This window comes from Vespa velutina, chromosome 3 (genome assembly GCF_912470025.1).
Source record: "Vespa velutina chromosome 3, iVesVel2.1, whole genome shotgun sequence".
NCBI classification, from domain to species: Eukaryota; Metazoa; Arthropoda; class Insecta; order Hymenoptera; family Vespidae; genus Vespa; species Vespa velutina.
In genome coordinates this window covers 10,640,314-10,661,436 of record NC_062190.1, presented here as the reverse complement: position 1 = coordinate 10,661,436, position 21,123 = coordinate 10,640,314, and the positions used below count along the sequence as shown (strand labels likewise).

Genomic DNA, 21,123 nt, shown 5'->3' with positions numbered 1-21,123 from the left:
GAGATAGAGAGAGAAAGAGAAAAAGAGAAATTTGAAAATATAATTTTTAATATATGATTTCGATTATCGCTTGATTATTCAATCATCAAATTTTCTATGTTCACGTTAAACGAGTTAAACGGGATCACCAATCATGTTGTAGCTAGTAAGAACGACGGTAAAATTCTCTGTCTTCTTCGGAACACGAGAGATATTCGATCGGTTATAAAAAAGACGATAGCATATCGTTGCGCTTGTTATGTCTGAAAAAATATGAACATATCGAGAATTAAATTAGCGCATTGAACGATCTGAAATTATTCTAAACTCGTCGCACTGTTGTAGTCGATCGATACTCTCGGTAGATATTTGATTCGTAAAACGTCCTGTCATCGATGAATTATCAAATCTATGATGGAACTTAAATTTATGTGAAAAGTTACAAGGAATCGTATCGATCTTTCGATCTTTCTCCTTTAGAAAGAAAAAGTAAGAAAGGAAAAAAGAAAGGAGGAAAGAAAAAAAGAAAGAAAAAAAAAAACAAAAAGGGAAAGAAAGAAAAAGAGAGAGAGAGAGAGAGAGAGAGAGAGAGAGAGAGAGAGAGAGAAACATAGAGAAAATAACTCTCCGTATAAAATAGTCTTGCTCGAGCTGGACACGAGGCAAGCTAGCTCTCGCGTGCACCTTCAGGAAACTCCATTTATCGATCCTCCGATTCGCTTTCGCGCTTTCAAAGAACGAACGCGAACGGAACGACGCAAGCTCGTGCCGAACGAGAGGAGAGCTTTCCTAGTGCGATTGGTGGGGTGCTTTTATATGTTGCTTGTATCAGTATGTGTTGAAAAGAGCGAGAGAGAGAGAGAGAGAGAGAAAGAGATAGGAAGATATATACGCGTATATACATCTTTCCCTCTTCATCTTTACCACCTCGTTTTACCTCCCTCTTTCGAGTAGCCCGCGCTCAACGTTACGTTTCATTTCGTTTCCTCGAGATACTCTACCATAGATATCTCCATTTCCTCACCTTCACTTCGTCATCATCACCTTATTAACTAGCTTTTCCGTTGCCGTCATCATACGGCGACTACATAAATATAGATTACGCGCATTGAAAGAGTACGTATTTCCGGCATCCAAATAGGTGCGAGGTAATCTATACGATATCATGCCGGAAAAGATGAGCGATCAAGAGGATCTGGAATACTGCATAATGTTCCCGTCCTTTCCACCATCGCCGAAGGATCCAACGACGTTGACTTCTTCGACGAATAATGGACAGGATCATAAAGAGGAATTCGTCTTCGTTTATGAAGAGGACAAACGGCCACTTGTCGTTTTACTTGGATGGGCTGGCTGTCAAGACAGATATTTGGCTAAATACAGTGCTATCTATAAGGAAAAGAGGTAGGATACTTTTGAACGTAACCTCGTGTCTCTCACACACACACTCTCTTTCTCTCTCTCTCTCTCTCTCTCTCTTTCTATCTATCTATCATTCGCTTACTCATACTCTGTCATTAGAATTTCAAGGTCAGCATCGTGATTCAACAATTAGATAGATATTTTATTCGCTGTAAGGTTTTCGTCGCTGTGATCTATTAAAAAAGAAAAAAGAAAAAAAAGAAAAAAGAAAGGAAAGAGATAGAAGAAATCGTCATCTTTTATTTCCTTCATAAAAAAGTATTTCGTTCGATAAAAATTTTGATTATAATTTTCACGTTTAAATAGCACGACAGCCGGTGATGTTTTACGTTTCTAGTCGACGATTATCGACCGCACGTTTCTGCCGGCTTTCCACAGATGCTGTTCACCTGACTAGGACCGGTTTTCGTTTTTTTTTTCTTTTCCCCTTTTTTTTTTTTTTAATTCTTCTGTTCTTCTTTGTTTATTTCTTTATTTTTTTTATATCACTCATCTCCCTTCTTCCATCTGCTTTAAGTTTTAATTTGTCGCCGGCGAAGGTCCATAACGATTGCCTTGATTTGTTTTTTTTTTTTTTTTTTTTTTTTTTTGAAGCACCTTACTCTAGACATATTGGCAGCTTTAAATATTGGCTGGTGCAATCGATCAGCATGTACACGTGTCAGCGATAATAATTAATTAATACCTTGTATGCGAAATATGTATGTATATATATATTCGCGTGTTAACTTACGTGCCGCGGTTTGTCTGTCTATTTTTGGCGGGGATTGGGTGGGGGATTTTCTAAAGTACAATTGACATCGTTAAAAGTCTCACGTAAAAACTTGATTTGATAGTTGCATTTAAATTAAAATAGTTTGAGGTGTTTTTTGCTATAGGGGGAAAAAAAAAAAAAAAAAAAAAAAAAAAAAGAATAGAAAGAAAGAAAGAAAAACGATAAAAACGTAAAAAAAAACTCCAGAGATTAATTAAAAGCGAAATTTTTCGGGATTGGCCATAGATAAGGGATTGTAAAGATAACAATGAAGTATATCCGTCGTTCGGGTATATAACGTTTTAACGATAATAAGTAAAACGTCAATATTATTTGTATACGTTTGAATAAATATTTTCATTAAAATCATAGTTGATATCATAGTAGTAAATAATTTGCAGTTGCATCACTCTTCGTTACACGGCACCGATGGAATGTCTATTTGGACGAAGGAATAAAATGCCTTATATTGGCAAACGATTATTACAAGTGATCGCTAAAAACAGTCTGAACGATCATCCGATATTCTTTCATATATTCAGCAATGGTGGAGCTTTGCTTTATCAACACATCAGTATCGCGATGCAACAAATGGATTCACCGATACAAGTAACGAAACATCATTTTTTTCCTAAATCGTAATCTTTTTTTGCTTTGCTTTCTTTTTTTTTTTCCTTTTTATTTTTTCAAGTCCAAGTATATATTATTCACTTCAATATATAATATATTGAATCATTATAATTCATTGTTAATATTATTCCTCAGTCGCAAGTGAAGGGTGTGATCTTTGACAGTGCACCAGGTGAAAGAAGAGTTACGTCCCTGTTCAAAGCTATCAGTGCTATCATCGGTGGACATCCTCTGACGAATATACCGATGTCCTTCTTCATTACAATCTTCCTATCAATGTTCTGGTTCTTTGAGGTTATTACTTTTTCACTTATGTATCTATTTATTTTATAACGATACATCTAATTCTTCATTTACGCGATAGATTTGTTCCGGAAGTGAAAAAAAAGAATACCGAAAACAAAAAAAAAAAAAATAGAAGGACGCATCCAAATATTGTGAAAAGCCAATACGAGCGATAAATTGTTTTCGAGACGAAAAAAGAAAAGTATGAAAATCACTGAATAAAATTCTAGTCTATTTTTAATGGAATTGGTTTTTTTTTTTCTTCTTTTTTTTTTTTTTGTTTTTTTGTTTTTTTTTTTTTTTTTTTTTCAAACACTTTATATTTAAAGTAAAGACGTATATTTCTCAAAGAAAATAACGTCATGTGTCATTCATAATATCGAAATATTATAACATCTAAGAATAGAATCGTCTTTTTCTTTTTTAAAACGTGAAAAGAGAAGAATAAAAACGGATCGTGTAAAAAGAGAATTAAATGTAAATTAATTAAGATAAGATCGATTGATGAAGATTTTATAAATCCTGATCGATAAATATACTTAATACGTTTCTCTTTCTTTTTTTGTTGATTTTTTTTTTCTTTCTCTTTTTTTTTACAGGTGATCGCTCATGCACTTGGACGAGGTTTCACCATTCAATCTAATCCGTTCGCACTGATGGAAGAATCCTATTCTTGGCCGCAACTCTTTCTTTACTCGAACACCGACACATTGATTCCAGCTGCCGTTAGTTGATCAGAATATTCTTTAAATCAAATGTAAAAACAGCTGACGCGTTCGCTTACATTTTATTAAATCGAAATTATTCGTGATTCATTAACAATTAAATAACTTTTTGGAATCTGCAGAAATATATCTTTTTTTTTTTATATGTTAATTGTAATCCATATAAAAAGGGGGGAAAAAAAACATCGAACATAATTGTGTAATTAATGCGAAACGTAATTAATTTTTTTTTTTTATATATTTCTATTTAAATCATCTAGTCAGCTAAAATGTTAACTCTTTTAATTCGAACGTTAATGACGGATGACTAAACGATAAAATATTTATGTCACCACAGATATGACAACAATAATCATCAGTCATTTATTTGATCATATTTTACGATTGATTATTTTGATTTATTAATTTAATATCGTTGCACCGACAGAGACGATAAATAATTATCATTTTCGTATCTCTTTCAAGCGTCAAATTTAGATGCAATGACGTTGGTTAAAAAAGAAATGAAAAAAAGATATGAAAGAAAATGGGAAAAGAAAAAAAAAAGATAAAAGTAGAGTTCAAACGGATTAATAGATTTTAAATCAATTATGTATATTAAATCAATGTATCATCTTGAACATAACGTATTATATTATATTTTCAGGACGTTGAAAAATTCGCAAGTCGACGCGCAGAACGCGGTGTACGTGTACAACTTGTCCTCTTTACAAATTCACCCCATGTAAAACATTATGCAATGTACCGTGAGGTCTACGTAAATACGGTTTGCAGTTTCATCAATGAGTGCTTGCAATCCGGCAACCCGTCCAAGAGATTTGAGAAGGCAACAACTCATGAGGACGAACGAATCGAATCTGACGTTTACGACGCCCAACCAGGCCTGACGAAACGCGTCGTTTTGCCTAGCGAGGCAACGAAATATCAAAATTAGAAAATCCGCGAAGAACGAACCGTACGAAAGAAAAAAAAAAGAAAAGAAAAAGAAAAAAAAGAAAAAAAGAAATGGAAAAAAGAAAGAATGGTTTTTAGCAAAAGTACCTTTGCATTATCGCGCGCGATGAAAATATTTCCTGGCAGTTATTTCTTAACGAACGGAAATCGAAAATTGATTAAAGTTGATGATCAATTTTTATTGATATATTTAATTATTGATTTATTCCTTTTTGTATTTATTTATTTTCTTTTTTTATTTATTTATTTAATTCTTTCTAGTCAAGTCAATCAACAACGACGCGTACAAGTGATGATCATTTTCCTTTTTCTTATTTTTCTTTTTTCTCTTTTTTTTTTGTTTACCAAAAAAAGTAGAAAGAAAAAAAACAAAAAATATAATAAAATATCAAAGTTCTATTTCTTCAAGGAGAATTCTTTTCATAGACGAAAAAAGATATAAGAGGGGAGAAAAAAATAAAAAAGAAAATGATCTCCGTCGATTTTCAGCTCCGTTCGTTAATAACAAACGCGCGCTATCTCCAATGCTTCAATTTCTTCCCTTTATACATCTTCCATTACGATTTTTCCGTAAAGCGAATAAAGTAAGTGCGTGTCAAAGGTGCCTCGGCTGAATTGTAAGTACATAGAAAGGATACATATGTACACAACAATACAAGACGAACCCCATTAAAAAAAAAAATATAATTCTCGCAGGAACACGTACTCCCCCGCCGTATAGTGAGTTTGTAATGACTCTAGTCGCACTTTGCTGCTAACTTAACGATCAACATAATATAATAATAATTATCATTATTATTTTAACAATATTGAAAAGGAGAGAGAGAAAGAGATTTAAATGACCTACGAGAGAGAGAGAGAGAGAGAGAGAGAGAGAGAGAGAGAGAGAGAGAAAGAGAGAGAGAAGAAAGAAAGCGTGCTATAGAAAATGTTAAAAAAAAAAAAAATAAAAAGAGAAAAAAAAGCAAAAGAATTAAGAGGATCACTCGAATGGCTCTGAATGTCTATTTTTTCAAACGCAATTGTGAAAAGAGAGCAAGGATCCTATATTATTATTATTATCATTATTATTAATATTATGATTATTATTGTTATTATTATTCTTATTCTTATTATTATTATTATTAATATTATTATTAATATTATGAATATTATTATCGTCATCGTCAAATTCGATGATCATCACAAAACGCGAGTGATAACTCATGAATTAGTCAAACTTGGTTCGATGAGAAATCGCACAAAGTATTATAATATATAATATAAAGTTATACAGTTTTGATTTAGCTTTTGCCATAAATCAAACATAAAAATTGCATCGTGATTAAACGAGAGAGAAAAAAAATAAATTTCCTTAAATCAAACCCCGACAATCCCGTTCCTTCCTAGATTGTGTCTATTGTTATAGGACACTGTGTTAACGTATATATATATATATATATATATATATATATATATATATACACATATGTATATGTATATATATATATATAAATATATATATATGTATATATATGTATATGTATATATATATATATGTATATGTATATATAAATATATTTTGATCTGTCGATTAGTTACGAAATAAAGACTGATAAATACCTATCTAAGCGTACGATTTATTTCGTATAATAACGACGATCTTTTATTTCGTTTTTTATTTCAAATGATAATGGCGAAGATAAAAAAAAAAAAAAAGAAAAAAAAATTAATAATTTAATCGAATAATTTGTCGATAGGTGATCGATGGCAATCGATTTCTTTCTCAAAAGAAAAAAAAAACAAAAAACAAAAAAAAGAAAAAGAAAAGAAAAGAAAATTGCTATCGGACAAAAATAAATGATGGGTTAACGTTTGACTGGAATGAATATTTATTAACTTTCTAATGAAATCTTAGGATTATATAAAAAGGTAAAAAAAAGTGAAGGAAAGAATCAAAGGAAGAAATAAAGAAAAATAATTCTTTTCCGGAACTGGCTTATATCGAAAGTGGTTTCCCGAATTGTTCGCGATCCCATTATCTTCCTAGATTTTTACCGCACCGCGTGAATTCCATTCGGGGATTGAGATCGCAAAATCGGGAAGAAAAGTGTCGCCTCGAAGGATTATCTTATTTTGTTCAAAGTGTCGAACAAAAAGTACAAACGAAAGAACCCGACGAGGAATCTACGAAGACCGAGATCAAAGTCAAAACTTCAAACAGGTAATTATAATATCTACATATTTATATACATGTGATTACGTGTACAGTTTACATATACAGCTTGTTGATACCTACCATAGTACTCGCAAGATTCATAATTACATTAATATAAAAAATGAAAATGAAAAATAGAAATTATTTGATAAACACGTGCGCATCTATATTTGTATGTATTTATTTATGTATGATTCGTAAAAATATTTCGTGATAAAGCTACTAATCATTGAAAGAGGACATTTATTAATTGACATTTTAATTTTTTGTTTCAAGGACATATAAAGTTGACAACAATTCGTGCAAAATAATCTCCAAATAATAAAAGTTCTCTTGGCGTACAACATAATTCTTTTGTATAATTCTGTTAGGAGACGTATTTTACGTACATACGTATGTTCATATAAAAATATTCAATTTTATATGATTACGAATTAACAAATCCTTGATGTATGAAATCTCGAGTCATAAATAGATCATTCTGTATATCGTAGAACATTTCGTGAATTTATTTCTGAATAAATAATAACCTTATTTATTTCTAAATAATTTCCAAAAAAATAATAAAAAAATAAAAAAAAAAAAATAAAAAATGAGTTGTCAAGTTTCAGTGTTAATAAGAAATCACGAAAATCGAATCCAACACAGAAGAATATTTTCAGAGCTTATCCTTTATTCGTTAGAAAAGGTGACAAAGTGATATTTAATTTTCAACATTTCACGAGCCCTGAAAAAGTTTTAAGGGAGTACATTCGCGTCAACGTTTACAACAAGTAAGATCTAAATAATTTTTTAATATATAAGAAAAAAAGAAAAAAGGAAAGAAAAAAAAAAAAGGAAGAAATAATCATAGACAAATTTTATATTTTCAAATATCGTATAGAAACAGATTGGCCAGAATCGACAAACAGAAAATATCGGAAGCGTTATGTTCCTTACATTGCGATAATCAATTGGATTCTGATGTAGATCCGTGCGATTCCAAATCAAAAATTATTTTTAAATACGATAACGCTATAGAACGATCAAATAATGGGAGAAGAATGTCTGCGAGAAAAAATAAAATTAAACAGAATGTCGTACGTGACAATTTTCATTAACGATGACAAAATAATCTTAATCTACTAATTCAATGAATAATTTAATAATTTTATGTATTTAATAGAATACGGAAAATGCACGTTGGATAAAAAGGACAACACATACGTGGCAACCTATAAAAAGGATCTCTGCGACGAACAACATCGTATATGAATTCAATCCTTTTGGAAATATTCAAAAGGACGATGCGTTAAAAGGTATTGGAATGTAAGAATGAATGATCATTGTTCATTAATATAAAAATGATAAATTAATTACCAATTAATCAATTTCTGGGACATCTATTATTATACAGATGTAAGAATTTCAAAATCAACAACTACCGTTAAAAAAGATGTTACAAAAGGTAAAATTCGTCAAATAGCATCGTTACCAAAATTAAATCCCTCTATAAATAGTTCGATTAATGTTTTCGAAAAAGAAGAAAAAATGACAAACATATTGGAGGACCAAGCGTCTTTACCATTTATTTTAAACAAGACAACCTCGACGAAAAATAATAAAATTTCGAATGTATCGGACAATAAACGTAAGTCCTATGATTAAACTCGAATTTTGTATAATTTCATCTATCAGAAAAAAGAAAAAATAAAAATAAATAAATAAATAAATAAATGAAAAAATAAATGAACACATCCTACGTTCATGAAATATTACGATTTCTTTTTACATTCAGATAAAACGACATCATTGAAATTAAGTAAAATCGATCAGGACGTGCAGAATATGAAAACTAATTGGGAACAATTTCAAAAATATCAATATCGTAAAAAAAATAAATATATGTCAAATCCACGTATGAGAAAGTTATATGACATTTTGGAAAGCACTGCGTGCAACGTAAATAAAATAAAACAAGACGCTGACTTGACGATGAATCGAGACGTATTAAAAAGTATCAATGAACATTCAAAGGAACCTAAAACAATAGTTCAACGAGACGTCGAACGTATTAAGAACAAGTTATTTTCAAAACGAGATCAATGGACTGATTTAAAATCTACATCCACAAATACTTCCCCAACCAAAGAATTATTAAAGGAAGATATTATAAGGGAAGAAAAAAAAGATATTAATAAAAAACGTTCGTTGTTCACAGAAAAACGATTATGGAATATAAACGATATCTTAAACTTCGAATCGAATTTATTAAATTCATATGAAAATGATTTATTGAAAGAGAAAATATCATCTAAAGCTACAACCGAGATAGAAAAATATTTAGATGATTATACCACGAATATAGATAAACTTGATACGATTAAAGATAAAGATTTAAATATCAAAGTAGATGAATCTGAAAATGATTTCGACGAGAATCCTGAAAAAGATTTCGATTATACCACTTGCATTAATGAAAAAGATATTAATAATTTAGAGAAATATGAAATCGAAATACATAAGAACGATAATGATATAGCAGAAAATATAGGATCGATGAGTGATACGAAAAATGTAGATACAAAATCAATTGAAACTTTTGACGAGAAGAATAATCGAAAATTCTCAGAAGGTAATGCATTCGTCGAAATGGGTTTTAATGGTTTAAATCTATCGAAAGATGTATTGGATCAAATCCTTCAGTCGGAATATTTAAAAAAAGATTTACTATCGTTGTATCCTATATAAGAAAAAATGAAAAGAAAAAAAAAGAAACTAACCGAATGGCACGTTTTTTCTTTTTTATATATATATATATATATAGATAGATAGATATATATATAAAAATTGCTTCTTAAACATTCTTTATGTACAATGTCGACTTATACAGAATATACATTTTTTTCTATATGAAAAATTAAAATCTCATATGTATATATATATATATATATAATATATATATATAATATATATATATAATATATATGTATATATGTATATGTATATATGTATATATATGTATATATATATATATATATATATATATTTATATATATTAAAACATATCACAAAATGTTACCTATTAATTCGTGACGTCATGATGCACAAATTAAAGACGATAATGTGCTATTTTATATTCATACAACACGTTCGTCGAGAGTTTTAACCATTAAATTATGGTCTATGCATCTAAGACAAAAAAAAATGGCACTGTTGCAATTGTCATCACTTTGCACTAAACTGCATCGAACGTATATCTTCTATTACGAGTCTCTTAAAATATATTTCTGATATCTTGATATGTTTTTCAATGGTTTCTATGTAATATAAGTGTATACCATGTTGGATCTATATACTAAGATTCCAAAACTATATTGTTGTGTATTATCTATATACCACAGTCTCGATGTAAATATACACTTTCAAATAAACAAATATGCTATCCTTTTTCTGGAACAATTGATAGTTCGTCCTTTGACAATGAATCATATCACAATACTGGAAGTGCTGAGCTATGACTTTGGTATATTATAGCCCCTGTGAAATTAATTGCTGCAGCTAAAACAAATACTGGCATCCATCGACCATGAGAAGCCGTTACTAATTCAGCCGTTAATGGACCACACAAAATACCAGGAATAGTTGCCTGGAAGAAATTTAATTGACGAATTAGAACTAATATTTACATAGCCTTCTTCAAAAAAAAAAAAAAAAAAAAAAAAAAAAAAAAAAAAACGTACGATCGTATTTGAAACAGCGAAAGTAATTCCTGCGTGATTTGGTGCTATGTCTGCGTGATTACTGAGATGCCCAGAAGAATTGCATGCACAAAGTCCCATTGATATAGAAATAAAACTGTTCGATACAAGTATATATACAATTAGCATATAAAAATATATAATAAACATTGTATATTATTATACACAGAAATATATCAGAATGCTCACATTACTGCGGCAAGTAAATTATCAACTGCACAAAATGCTAATAAAAATGCTCCTGGCCCTATTAATCCTATATTTGTCATCAGTCTTCTTACAGACAAGACGGACCATCTTTTTTGTATAAGATTATCAGCGCTATATCCTGCAACTGGATAAAAATTTTAATATTTAATATATTCTATAAATTTGTTTTGAAAAAAAAATAAATAAAATAAAATAAAACATTTCTGTAAGATACATTACCAATACCAACAAGAGAATTGACGATGTATGGAAGTGCTGTTAAACTAATACTTTCTTTATTAGCAGATATATTTCTCGCCAAGTAAGTGGGTAACCATTGCATAATTATATAATTACTCCAATTCATTGCAAAATGTGCTATATACAAAGCCCATAAAGGCCAATGCGTAATGAATTCAGTCCAACGTAAACTTCTATTTTGTGTTACCTAAAAGGATAGTTAAAAAAATGTTATTTATACATATATATATAAATTGTTGATCTTGTAAAAAGAATTTACCTTTGGTACAAAGAGAGGAATTTCATCCTGAGAATTGGTTTCTTGATATAATACTAGCCACAGCAAAGTCCAAATAATTCCAATACTACCAAATAAATAAAATCCGCTTTGCCAGGACAAATTAGGACATATCTAATAATAAAAATTATAATAATAATAATAACAACAACAACAACAACAACAACAACAACAACAACAACAACAATAATAATAATAATAATAATAATAATAATAATAACAATAATAACAATAATAATAATAATAATAATAATAATAATAATAAAGAAATAACTAATGCATTTTTATAGATAAACGCATGCAACTATAACTAAATTTTAAAAACACTTACAACCGATGCAACAACTTGACCAACAGAACCAGCAGCCACAAGATAACCAAATGCTCTTGATCTTTCTTCTATTGGAACACTGTGCGCAAATAAATGAAATATCACTGGCAAGCCTAAAACATTCACAATTACGTACCTGACATATTGAAATTGTTTGGTTCTATTAAAATCCTTACCTAATCCTTCGCCAAGGCCTAGAATCACTCTGCAGATTATAAGTAACGGAACAGATTGTGCCAAAAGAGGTGTTACAACGGTACTTATAGACCATAATAAAACGGCCAACATTAGTACTGTTTTACAGCCAAAACGACTTGCTATACTTGCACCAATAATCTAATTAATATTATATAATATCAATTAACAACCAAATTATTCATTTAACATAATTTTCATGTCAATTAATTTAAACATATTTTATTCCATACCTGACTAGTAAAATAGCCAAATGCAAATGCGGATAATATCCATCCTTGCCAATGGAGATTCCATTTAAATTCATCTGTCATAAGAACTATGGCTATCGGCATAATAACTCGATCCGCTGCATTTATAAAATTCGCAGCAGAACAAAGTGCTACGATCCGCGATGTACGCGGAAGCATCCTAAATTTCGACATCTCGAAATAAATTTTGTTTTCTTTTTATTTATTAGACCTCAAAAATTTCACATCGCACGACAGCTGCAAATCTAACCTCTATCAATATTTAAAATTTAAATATCTACTACGACATTGTAACAAGTGATACTTTTTGATAACCTATTAAGAGCATTTTAAGAATTTATCATCGAACAATCTTACCGCTTTTAACGATAATGATAAAGTTATTAAATTTATGATAACTTGACCGTAAAAGCACACATACTACTACATATAAATCTTTGACGTTGTTCGACGTGTCAAACATCTAATTTCATTTCGATATTGATAACTCAAGTATCGATATACTCTCGATTTGGATGTATCGATTATCAGACTGGTTACATTTTAAATTCGAAACTTTAACTAATCGATAGATAACGTTCATGTACATATGTATCATCATATTATGTATTACAATGCCAATAATAAATAAATAAATGTTCAATTTATTCCCATTATTACCATCTTATTTATTTTCTTTCATTCATCTTTAATAACACATATCCTTTTTATTTCTATTGTATTAATTCGAATAAACAATCGATATTACCTATCGAGCAATAATTTATCATCGGTTTAACTCGTGAAATACGCATGCGCACATAACACAATATTCCTGTTCGTGTCGGCATGATATATATATATAATATATGAACATACATATATATGCGATTCGGCGAAATTATCGGCAAAAGTGATCGTTCTTGTTTCGTGAAAGTTTATGTCAAGAAGAGATGGGACAACACGTTTCAAGAACAGACTTCGAATGGACTTATACCGAAGAACCACACGCTAGTCGTCGTAAAATAATATTAGGTAATAGAAAAAATATAACTTTTGTTATTGTATATTTTAACGTATACGAAACGTACGTACATGTATAATAAATTTATACACCGATCGTACGTGATGTTCTTATCAATAAATTTATTTCTGTGTATTCTGATTGTGCCAGAACATTTTTTGTAAGACTTATCGATAAGGTCAGCTAATAATCATATCTAGAAAATTTATTATATTGTAGAGAAGAGATATATATCTTATATTTATATATTATGTATCTTATATATATATATATATATATATATATATATATATATGTGTGTATGTATATATGTTAATATATTACACAATTTGTTACCTAAAATCATGATTTTTAATGTATATAATATATTATGATGTGTATATTTGTATACGCATAATTTATGTTTTAATTCAACTATATTTATTTGAAATAATTAACATAAGAAATAGTTTGTATTATAATTTGATAATTTTATAATTAATCATACAAATATACATTTGTCATTATTAAGAATTAATTTATTGCCTTTATTGCAGAAAAATATCCACAAATAAAGAAATTATTTGGCTACGATCCTCAATTTAAATGGATAGTAACTGGAATGGTTTTAGTACAATTTTTATCCTTATTTATTGCTAAACATTTAAGTTATCCACAACTTTTTTTAATGGCATATTGTTTTGGAGGTATTATTAATCATTCGCTTATGCTTGGTAAGTAAATAAATAAATAACAAACAATAAATAAATATAAGCAATTTGTTTTCTATAAAATCTAATATACACTCCTCACATAATTTAGCAATTCATGAAATATCACACAATCTTGCCTTTGGGCATGCAAGACCTATGGCTAATAGATTGTTTGGAATGTTTGCTAATTTGCCAATAGGAATACCAGTATCTATCAGTTTTAGAAAATATCATTTGGAACATCATCGTGTGAGTATATTATATTAATAATCATTTGATAAATTTTTGTTAATAAAAATCTTGAAATAACATGACATTTTTATATACAGTATCAGGGAGATGAAAAACTTGATACAGATTTACCAACTTTATTGGAAGCAAAATTATTTTGCACAACATTTGGCAAATTTTGTTGGATATGTTTGCAACCATTTTTTTATGCCTTTCGTCCTTTAATAACTTATCCGAAAGCGCCATTAATGCTTGAGTATGTCAATTTAGGTATACAATTAATATTTGATGCAATTTTGTGGTATTTCTTTGGTAAGAACCTAGTAAATCTTTTATACTTTCAGTAGATATAAAAAGGAATATTTTTATATTATTGTAATATGTATATTTGTGTATATGTCAGGTGGTAAAATATTGATATATTTAATTGGTGGATCACTTATGGCGATGGGATTGCATCCTGTAGCTGGTCACTTTATATCAGAACATTATATGTATAGAAAGGGATTTGAGACTTACAGCTATTATGGACCTTTGAATTTTATAACATTCAATGTTGGGTATCACAATGAGCATCATGATTTTCCTGCTGTTCCTGGTTCACGATTACCTGAAGTATAATCTGTTATTTTACATGGAAAAAGAAAAATATATATATATATATTTATTTTTATGATTATAGAAATATACGTTTAAAGTACATAAAATATATTTGTTTTCAGGTAAAACGAATTGCATCTGAATTTTATGATGATCTACCTAAACATAATTCTTGGACATCAGTATTATATGATTTTGTAATGGATCCTGAAATTGGTCCATATGCAAGAATGAAACGAAAACATAAAGGCTTAAACTCATAAAAAAAATATTGAACTTTTGCCAATAATTAGTATTTATAAATACTAAATATACAGATTGTATTATTATTACACTTATAACAATGTAAGTATAATCATTATATAATATTAAATTCACCAAATTAAATTTAATGATCTTTAAGTTGCAGAAATCATAAGTATTAATTTTTAACAATTTAGATTAATTTTAATTGATTTAATAATATGAACTAACATTATAACGAAAAATCTTATTTAATCAAAATGATCAAGATTTAGTAGAAATAGATATACAATCAGTGTTCATGAATTTAATATTATATGTAACAATGTGAAAGAAATAATTTAGCTACAATAATTATATTATATTTTCAAATTTTAAAAATGTAAATAAGATACTATATATAAGATAAGATATATAAAGATTAATATTTATCTAAAGAAAATGATACATTATTATAAATCATAAGATGAGATGATTTCTGATATATGATAACATGAACATATTACATAGATAAATTATGAATATTTCAGTAATATCATTGATATAGCTGAAAACAATTCATTACTTCATACATACCACAGTATTCCTATTTCATTTCAAGAAAAACAAAATATATACGTTATTATATAAATATATTTATTTATTTAAGATCAAAAAAGAATTTGATATTACATAGAATATTACAAGTACCAATTATAATAAATTCTATTTTATATAACGTAACGTTTCAACACAAGTATAACAAAATAATATTTTAAATAAGATTTTAAGTAAAATTTTATAAAAGAAAAAGGAAACGAAGAAAATAATTCAAGTTAATATATTAAGTTACATATAATGGCGCTCTTTATATTTTTTGACAAAAAGAAAGAAACCTCCTACTATTATTGATCTTTATATAAACGCTTGAACAATATATGTATGTATGTGTATGTATGTGTGTATGGCGTGCGCACGCATGTGTTTTGTTTCTATGAAATATTGTAGATAATTACTTCTTTGTGTGCGTAAACTCAAAGCTCAAATTTTCTGACTTATTCCAAATATTTGCTGTGCTCTCACACGTAGAGAAACCACATAATTCATTCAAGTATTTTGATGAACTATCGACAGACTATTTTATGATAAAAATAAGAAAATACGTCTTCAGCCATTCATTAATTTTTGATATATTGTTTAAAATTTATAAAAAATGTCTAGTTCCTTTTATATCTTTTTATATACGTACTAAAAAGTAAAATTTCTATAAGAAACATTTAGCAAATAACAAACAACTAGACACGTAATTTAAAAATCGTAGATTCTCAAGTCTAGATGGATTACATTTTCTTTCTTTCTTTCTTTTTTCTTTTTTTTTTTTTTGCTATCAAAAAACACAATCAAGTAAATTATTCTATTTTACATATATACATTGTATATTATTTTCAAAAAAATTAAAACTAAAGAATTCAGTTTTATATACTATCTGTGATGTAAAACTTTCAGCGCTATTTGTTATTCTTTTTTTTCTTATACTATTGTAATAATGGATAATTATAATACATATATATATATATATATATATATATATATATATATATATATATATAATTAAACATTATATAAATCATGTATATTCTATATTCGATGCTAATTTATATATAATAATAAAAAAAGAAAGAATATATTTAAAATAATAAGCTACAATTTAAACATTTTAGTCCCTAATGTCTCACATAGATTTCTTTCTTTCCTTCCTTTTGATTGCATTTTTATTATCATTCAGGTGTGATTATTCTTATTCTCATTCGATAATTTGACCACTTAACGATAGTTATATACCGATGAGATATGATGACAAATACAAAATGATTTTTTTATTTTTGTCCTTTAGTCCGTTACTGTTTTCGTTATTTGTATTTTTTTTTTTCTTATATCGGTTTTATTCTCATTATTATTGATTTTACGAAACACTGTTAATTAAGTATGGAATTCTATTATGAAATCGATAATGAAGAAAACAAAAAATGATATATATATATATATAAAATATATTAACAAATTTCGTTGAAAAGGATATGATGAAATAATCATTGATAAACGATAAATATTATAAAAATTAAATTCGCATTACATACCATACGATTTTTGTTATAATTTATTGTATAATTTATTAAACGAAATTCCATAAATAAACGAGAAAAGTATTGAAAATGTGAAGAAACTAAACAACACTTTCAGGAGATCCATCACGGCTGCCTTCTGCTACGTAAATGAAGACAGGATCAAGGTAGCTCTACTCTGATTGGTTGTTCGTCTTTCAATATAACCACGTGACTCTTTCATTGATTTAGATAGGATATTTAAAATGAATAAAAACTAATGTTTATACATTACACGTCATATATTTACGTAAGATATAGTATAAATTATAAAAGTTTGGCCATATGAAAAGAATGAAATCTACGATATAGATGGAGTATAATAAATTAACATTTAAATAATAATTTATTTATTTAAACATCTTATAGCTCGTAATAGGAATAAGATATAAAATATGTTTAATTTAATATTTTAATACGTGTAAATTTTCATTTAGGACGCGTGATCCTAATATCAATAAAAACAAACTTTTTGCAGACTTTGATAATTATCGATTTAGTTCTCTTTTGTATTTCGATAAGTACATTTCGAAAATCATTCTTTCCTTATGGCCATGCTTTAATAATTTATAATTTTGATAATTTTTTAATAATTTCAATAATCTTTAATATACATCGAAATACAATATATTAATATTTAAACAATTGTACAATCGCTTTAAACATTACATAGCACGGAAGACATTTTAAATATAAAATAATTTTAATTTAATATTACAATACTGTTAAATTTTGAACTTGGAATCGTTGTCCTCGCGTAAAGTCAACAGAAACGAACATTCGACTTACTTTATCTATTATCGGAATAGTTTTCTTTTACATTTCGACGAGTAAATATCGTAGCTCTCTCCTTCCGAAACAAAAGTAGACGTAATCGTGAAATAGTGTTAGTGTCGGTTTTAATATGGAACTCATCTATAATTTCTTATTTTCATCAAAATTCTTTATTATCTTTATAAACGCATTGCCATATAATAGTTTAAACAATTATTTTATATTAATTATTCTAGTTTCTTTCGAGTGGGACTTTGGATGGGTCTCCTTTTTTTGGTAAGAACAATCTAACTGTATTTGTTTTGGATTTTATCAAATAAACGATCTTCAATTAATAATTATTTTATTATGTATTACATAAATAGTGAATTTTTTACGTAATATCATAGATATAATTAAAGTGATACATATACAACAAATGATTGATAAAAATAATCATTAATATCTGATACAATAATTATACTTTGAAACAATAAATATATTTTTAGATATATTTCAATTAATATCAATTTTTCATTCCAATCCAAAAGATATAAATAATATAAATTAAACATTGTATATATAAATTGTACATTGATAAATGAAAAGTAATATTAAATGGATATTTAATATAAAATTTTTAAAAAGAAACAAAAGTTTATGCTAATAATTTTAATATATCATATTAAATGCTTCTTTTTCCTCCCTTACGCTTTTATATTTTATCAAAATGAAAACTATTTTCACTTTATTGCATTAAATTATTAAACATTTTATAGGCATGTGACTAGTAGTAAAATAGTACTGTATTAATTTTAAATACAGATATACATATAGATATTGAAATATTAATGTAAAAATAGAAGGATGACGATCTATAGTACTTATAATTCTCTTAGTACTCATGGTAATAATTGAATTAGATTTAAATATTTCGAAATAAATCTTTACTGCTTTTAAAAGCTTACTTTACCTCGAACTTTAAAGAAACCTAAAGCATTTCTATTATGTACTAATGCACCAATGCCACAATAATTCTCTACAATTATAGATCCAGTAACCATATTGCATTCTTCTGGTAACAAACTTAGAACTGCTGCATGCATAGCTTCTACATCGAATTTTGCCTTGTCCATTTCAGAACCTATTATATTATTATAAATTATTTTTTTATATGACATTATCCATAAGGTAAAAGATTTATATATACCTCTATGCCAAAATAATGGATGACTGGCATATGTAAGCCATGGTATATTTTTTGCAAATGGATTCCATTTTTTACTCAGAGATAATGGATGTCCTTTATTCCACATAAGCCGTATTCCTAACATATGTCGCTTTCTGAAAAATCAAGATTATTTAATGATTTAATTTCAAAATTTACAAATATTCTTTTAAATCCAAATATCTAAATCGCATATCTATAAATTTGTAAAATTACGTTTAGTGTTGAACAAACGATTTTAAAACTATAATCAAAAAGTATAAGCAATTACAAAAATCACAATAACACAAACACACAAAACATAATGTAAAAATAGCACAACTTACATTTACATTTGTTGGCACAAATGACAACTCTTCAAAAAAACACAGAGCAAAATTTCAGATTAGATAAATATAATAATATGATAGCTACATAAAAAGATTGAATGTATCATAAATATAATAAAAATGTTTATAATTGATATATACATATATTATTAAAAAAGCCATAATGCAAAAAAAAAATGAAAAACGAACAGTTACATTTAAAGCAGGTATGAAATTCCATTCACTCTATTAATATACCTAGGCTCAAATTGTGTAAGATTGGAACATGTAGTGAGTGATGACCATTCTTGACGTACGGCACAATTAATTACGTATGACATAACTTCTGCCAAACCATTTAATCGTCTATAAAAAGTTTATTTTACTTATATCATAAAACAAAGAATATTAATTTTAATTATAGTAGCCCCTTAACATTTGAATTAATAATATTCATTTCATTGAACTTACGGTGTAAGGGATGATGAAGGATAAATCAGTTCACCTATAACTACTGTGTCCAGATTTATTAAGGGTACTTGACTGTACTCTAATATTTTTAATGAAATAAAATCATATTTCATAGAATAAAGATATTTAGTTGTAAGTAATACAAGTCTTTCTTTTTCTGTGTCCCATATACTTATTCTGTAAGTAAATACTTTTTTCATAGAAATATTTAGCAAAATTATATAATATCAATCATATCAATTTTAATGAAACTTATCTATATATTTATATAGATACTTATATTGTTAATATGTTAAATATATTATTTACAGGTATGCATTATAATAAATAATCATACATAGCAATACTTACTCTGTTAAAAGCCAACTTCCAATAATATCATCACTACTGATCTCCTTTAAAAACTTATGACAATCTTTTATTGCACGTTCTACAACTTCTTTTCTGTCAGTAAAGAAAGTATGCACGTCCACATTTTTAAATGGAACATATGAAATATCTTTAGGAAATGAAGTTTGTTCTGCAGTTTTAGAGCTATCTTCTGTATCTATCTTTGTAGCAGAAGAGCCTGAAGATAAAACAATGTTTCTTATTAATAATGTAAATATGTCTCTAAATGTTTAACGCAATACTTGAAATTAAAGATACAGGTTATATCATAATGTAAACAATATAAAGTTGTTAAAAAGAGTAATATTTAGAATATCTTTGGGTATAAATATTTCGACAAATATACAGTATTGACACAAATTTTCATTATTAAGTAGATTAGATAACATGATTTTCATTATTAAGTAGACAAAAACGTGTCATTATATATGAGAATTCTTGAGTTTAGACATATATTTTATTTAATATTTAATATGTATTCTATTAAAGTATTAATAATATTATTGACAAATTATTTATAGTCTTACCTTCGCTTCCTTCTGGATCTTTTGCAATTTCTAATGTAGCTGTTTTAAAATTTACCGCGGGTTCATCATCCAAAGATACTTTATCCATTTCGTTGAATGTTATATATATATATATATCTTAAAATATCGTAATACGCTATACAACTGGATGTTTTCAATAAAGATTTATTTAATCTAATGTTAATATGAGAATTAAATTAATAACATTAATATATTTTTATTAGATACACAAACATTTTAACAAACCACAACACTCGCCATCTTTTATCGTTCTAGGTGGCGTATGATGACGTATTAATAAAAAAGATACCACGAATGCGGCAAAATAATTTTATATCCATAATTT

General features: G+C 27.5%; 4 protein-coding genes across 7 annotated transcripts; 2 read left to right on the top strand and 2 right to left on the bottom strand.

Annotated features, from left to right (window-relative positions):
• The first annotated feature begins 634 nt into the window (after positions 1–634).
• On the top strand, positions 635–5,092 carry LOC124947703 (transmembrane protein 53). 2 transcript variants are annotated; one of them, XM_047490225.1, is made up of 6 exons: positions 635–780; positions 1,121–1,383; positions 2,557–2,764; positions 2,921–3,079; positions 3,670–3,795; positions 4,442–5,092. In XM_047490225.1, the coding sequence occupies exons 2-6, from the start codon at positions 1,145–1,147 to the stop codon at positions 4,727–4,729; spliced, it is 1,020 nt and encodes a 339-aa protein (XP_047346181.1). In that variant the 5' UTR covers positions 635–780; positions 1,121–1,144; the 3' UTR covers positions 4,730–5,092. The 2 variants fall into 2 exon arrangements, with proteins under 2 accessions (XP_047346181.1, XP_047346180.1); XM_047490224.1 differs by lacking the exon at positions 635–780 and adding an exon at positions 781–810.
• Positions 5,093–10,150: 5,058 nt separating this feature from the next.
• LOC124947702 (sodium-dependent phosphate transport protein 1, chloroplastic-like) lies at positions 10,151–12,669 on the bottom strand. 2 transcript variants are annotated; one of them, XM_047490222.1, is made up of 8 exons: positions 12,173–12,669; positions 11,921–12,080; positions 11,745–11,857; positions 11,396–11,527; positions 11,116–11,323; positions 10,876–11,020; positions 10,669–10,783; positions 10,151–10,574 (listed from the first exon to the last, which is right to left on the bottom strand). In XM_047490222.1, exons 1-8 carry the CDS (start codon positions 12,362–12,364, stop codon positions 10,419–10,421), a joined length of 1,221 nt encoding a protein of 406 aa, XP_047346178.1. In that variant the 5' UTR covers positions 12,365–12,669; the 3' UTR covers positions 10,151–10,418. The 2 variants fall into 2 exon arrangements, with proteins under 2 accessions (XP_047346178.1, XP_047346179.1); XM_047490223.1 differs by having other exon boundaries at positions 11,745–11,848.
• A 344-nt stretch (positions 12,670–13,013) lies between these two features.
• On the top strand, positions 13,014–16,326 carry LOC124947704 (sphingolipid delta(4)-desaturase DES1). The gene is made up of 6 exons (XM_047490226.1): positions 13,014–13,204; positions 13,730–13,906; positions 13,995–14,134; positions 14,215–14,428; positions 14,520–14,731; positions 14,839–16,326. Exons 1-6 carry the CDS (start codon positions 13,123–13,125, stop codon positions 14,977–14,979), a joined length of 966 nt encoding a protein of 321 aa, XP_047346182.1. The 5' UTR covers positions 13,014–13,122; the 3' UTR covers positions 14,980–16,326.
• Positions 16,327–18,506: 2,180 nt separating this feature from the next.
• Positions 18,507–21,074, bottom strand: LOC124947497 (tumor protein p63-regulated gene 1-like protein). 2 transcript variants are annotated; one of them, XM_047489714.1, is made up of 6 exons: positions 20,778–21,073; positions 20,212–20,428; positions 19,861–20,037; positions 19,648–19,755; positions 19,064–19,197; positions 18,507–18,997 (listed from the first exon to the last, which is right to left on the bottom strand). In XM_047489714.1, exons 1-6 carry the CDS (start codon positions 20,863–20,865, stop codon positions 18,810–18,812), a joined length of 912 nt encoding a protein of 303 aa, XP_047345670.1. In that variant the 5' UTR covers positions 20,866–21,073; the 3' UTR covers positions 18,507–18,809. The 2 variants fall into 2 exon arrangements, with proteins under 2 accessions (XP_047345670.1, XP_047345671.1); XM_047489715.1 differs by lacking the exon at positions 19,648–19,755 and having other exon boundaries at positions 20,778–21,074.
• Between the last annotated feature and the right edge of the window lie 49 nt (positions 21,075–21,123).

Bases quoted from the DNA above. Each gene is read 5' to 3' on its own strand.
- LOC124947497 (XM_047489714.1), bottom strand. From the start codon at position 20,865: ATGGATAAAGTATCTTTGGATGATGAACCCGCGGTAAATTTTAAAACA. The intron at 20,429-20,777 runs GTAAGACTATAA...TTTTATCTTCAG, and splicing joins AGATCCAGAAGGAAGCGAAG to GCTCTTCTGCTACAAAGATA. The intron at 18,998-19,063 runs GTATATATAAAT...ATAATATAATAG, and splicing joins TCCATTATTTTGGCATAGAG to GTTCTGAAATGGACAAGGCA.
- LOC124947703 (XM_047490224.1), top strand. The intron at 2,765-2,920 runs GTAACGAAACAT...ATTATTCCTCAG, and splicing joins AAATGGATTCACCGATACAA to TCGCAAGTGAAGGGTGTGAT. The intron at 3,796-4,441 runs GTTAGTTGATCA...TTATATTTTCAG, and splicing joins ACACATTGATTCCAGCTGCC to GACGTTGAAAAATTCGCAAG.
- LOC124947704 (XM_047490226.1), top strand. From the start codon at position 13,123: ATGGGACAACACGTTTCAAGAACAGACTTCGAATGGACTTATACCGAA. The intron at 13,205-13,729 runs GTAATAGAAAAA...CCTTTATTGCAG, and splicing joins TCGTCGTAAAATAATATTAG to AAAAATATCCACAAATAAAG. The intron at 14,429-14,519 runs GTAAGAACCTAG...TGTATATGTCAG, and splicing joins AATTTTGTGGTATTTCTTTG to GTGGTAAAATATTGATATAT.
- LOC124947702 (XM_047490222.1), bottom strand. From the start codon at position 12,364: ATGTCGAAATTTAGGATGCTTCCGCGTACATCGCGGATCGTAGCACTT. The intron at 11,021-11,115 runs GTAATGTATCTT...ATTTTTATCCAG, and splicing joins CAATTCTCTTGTTGGTATTG to TTGCAGGATATAGCGCTGAT. The intron at 10,575-10,668 runs GTACGTTTTTTT...AATTTCTTCCAG, and splicing joins TCGCTGTTTCAAATACGATC to GCAACTATTCCTGGTATTTT.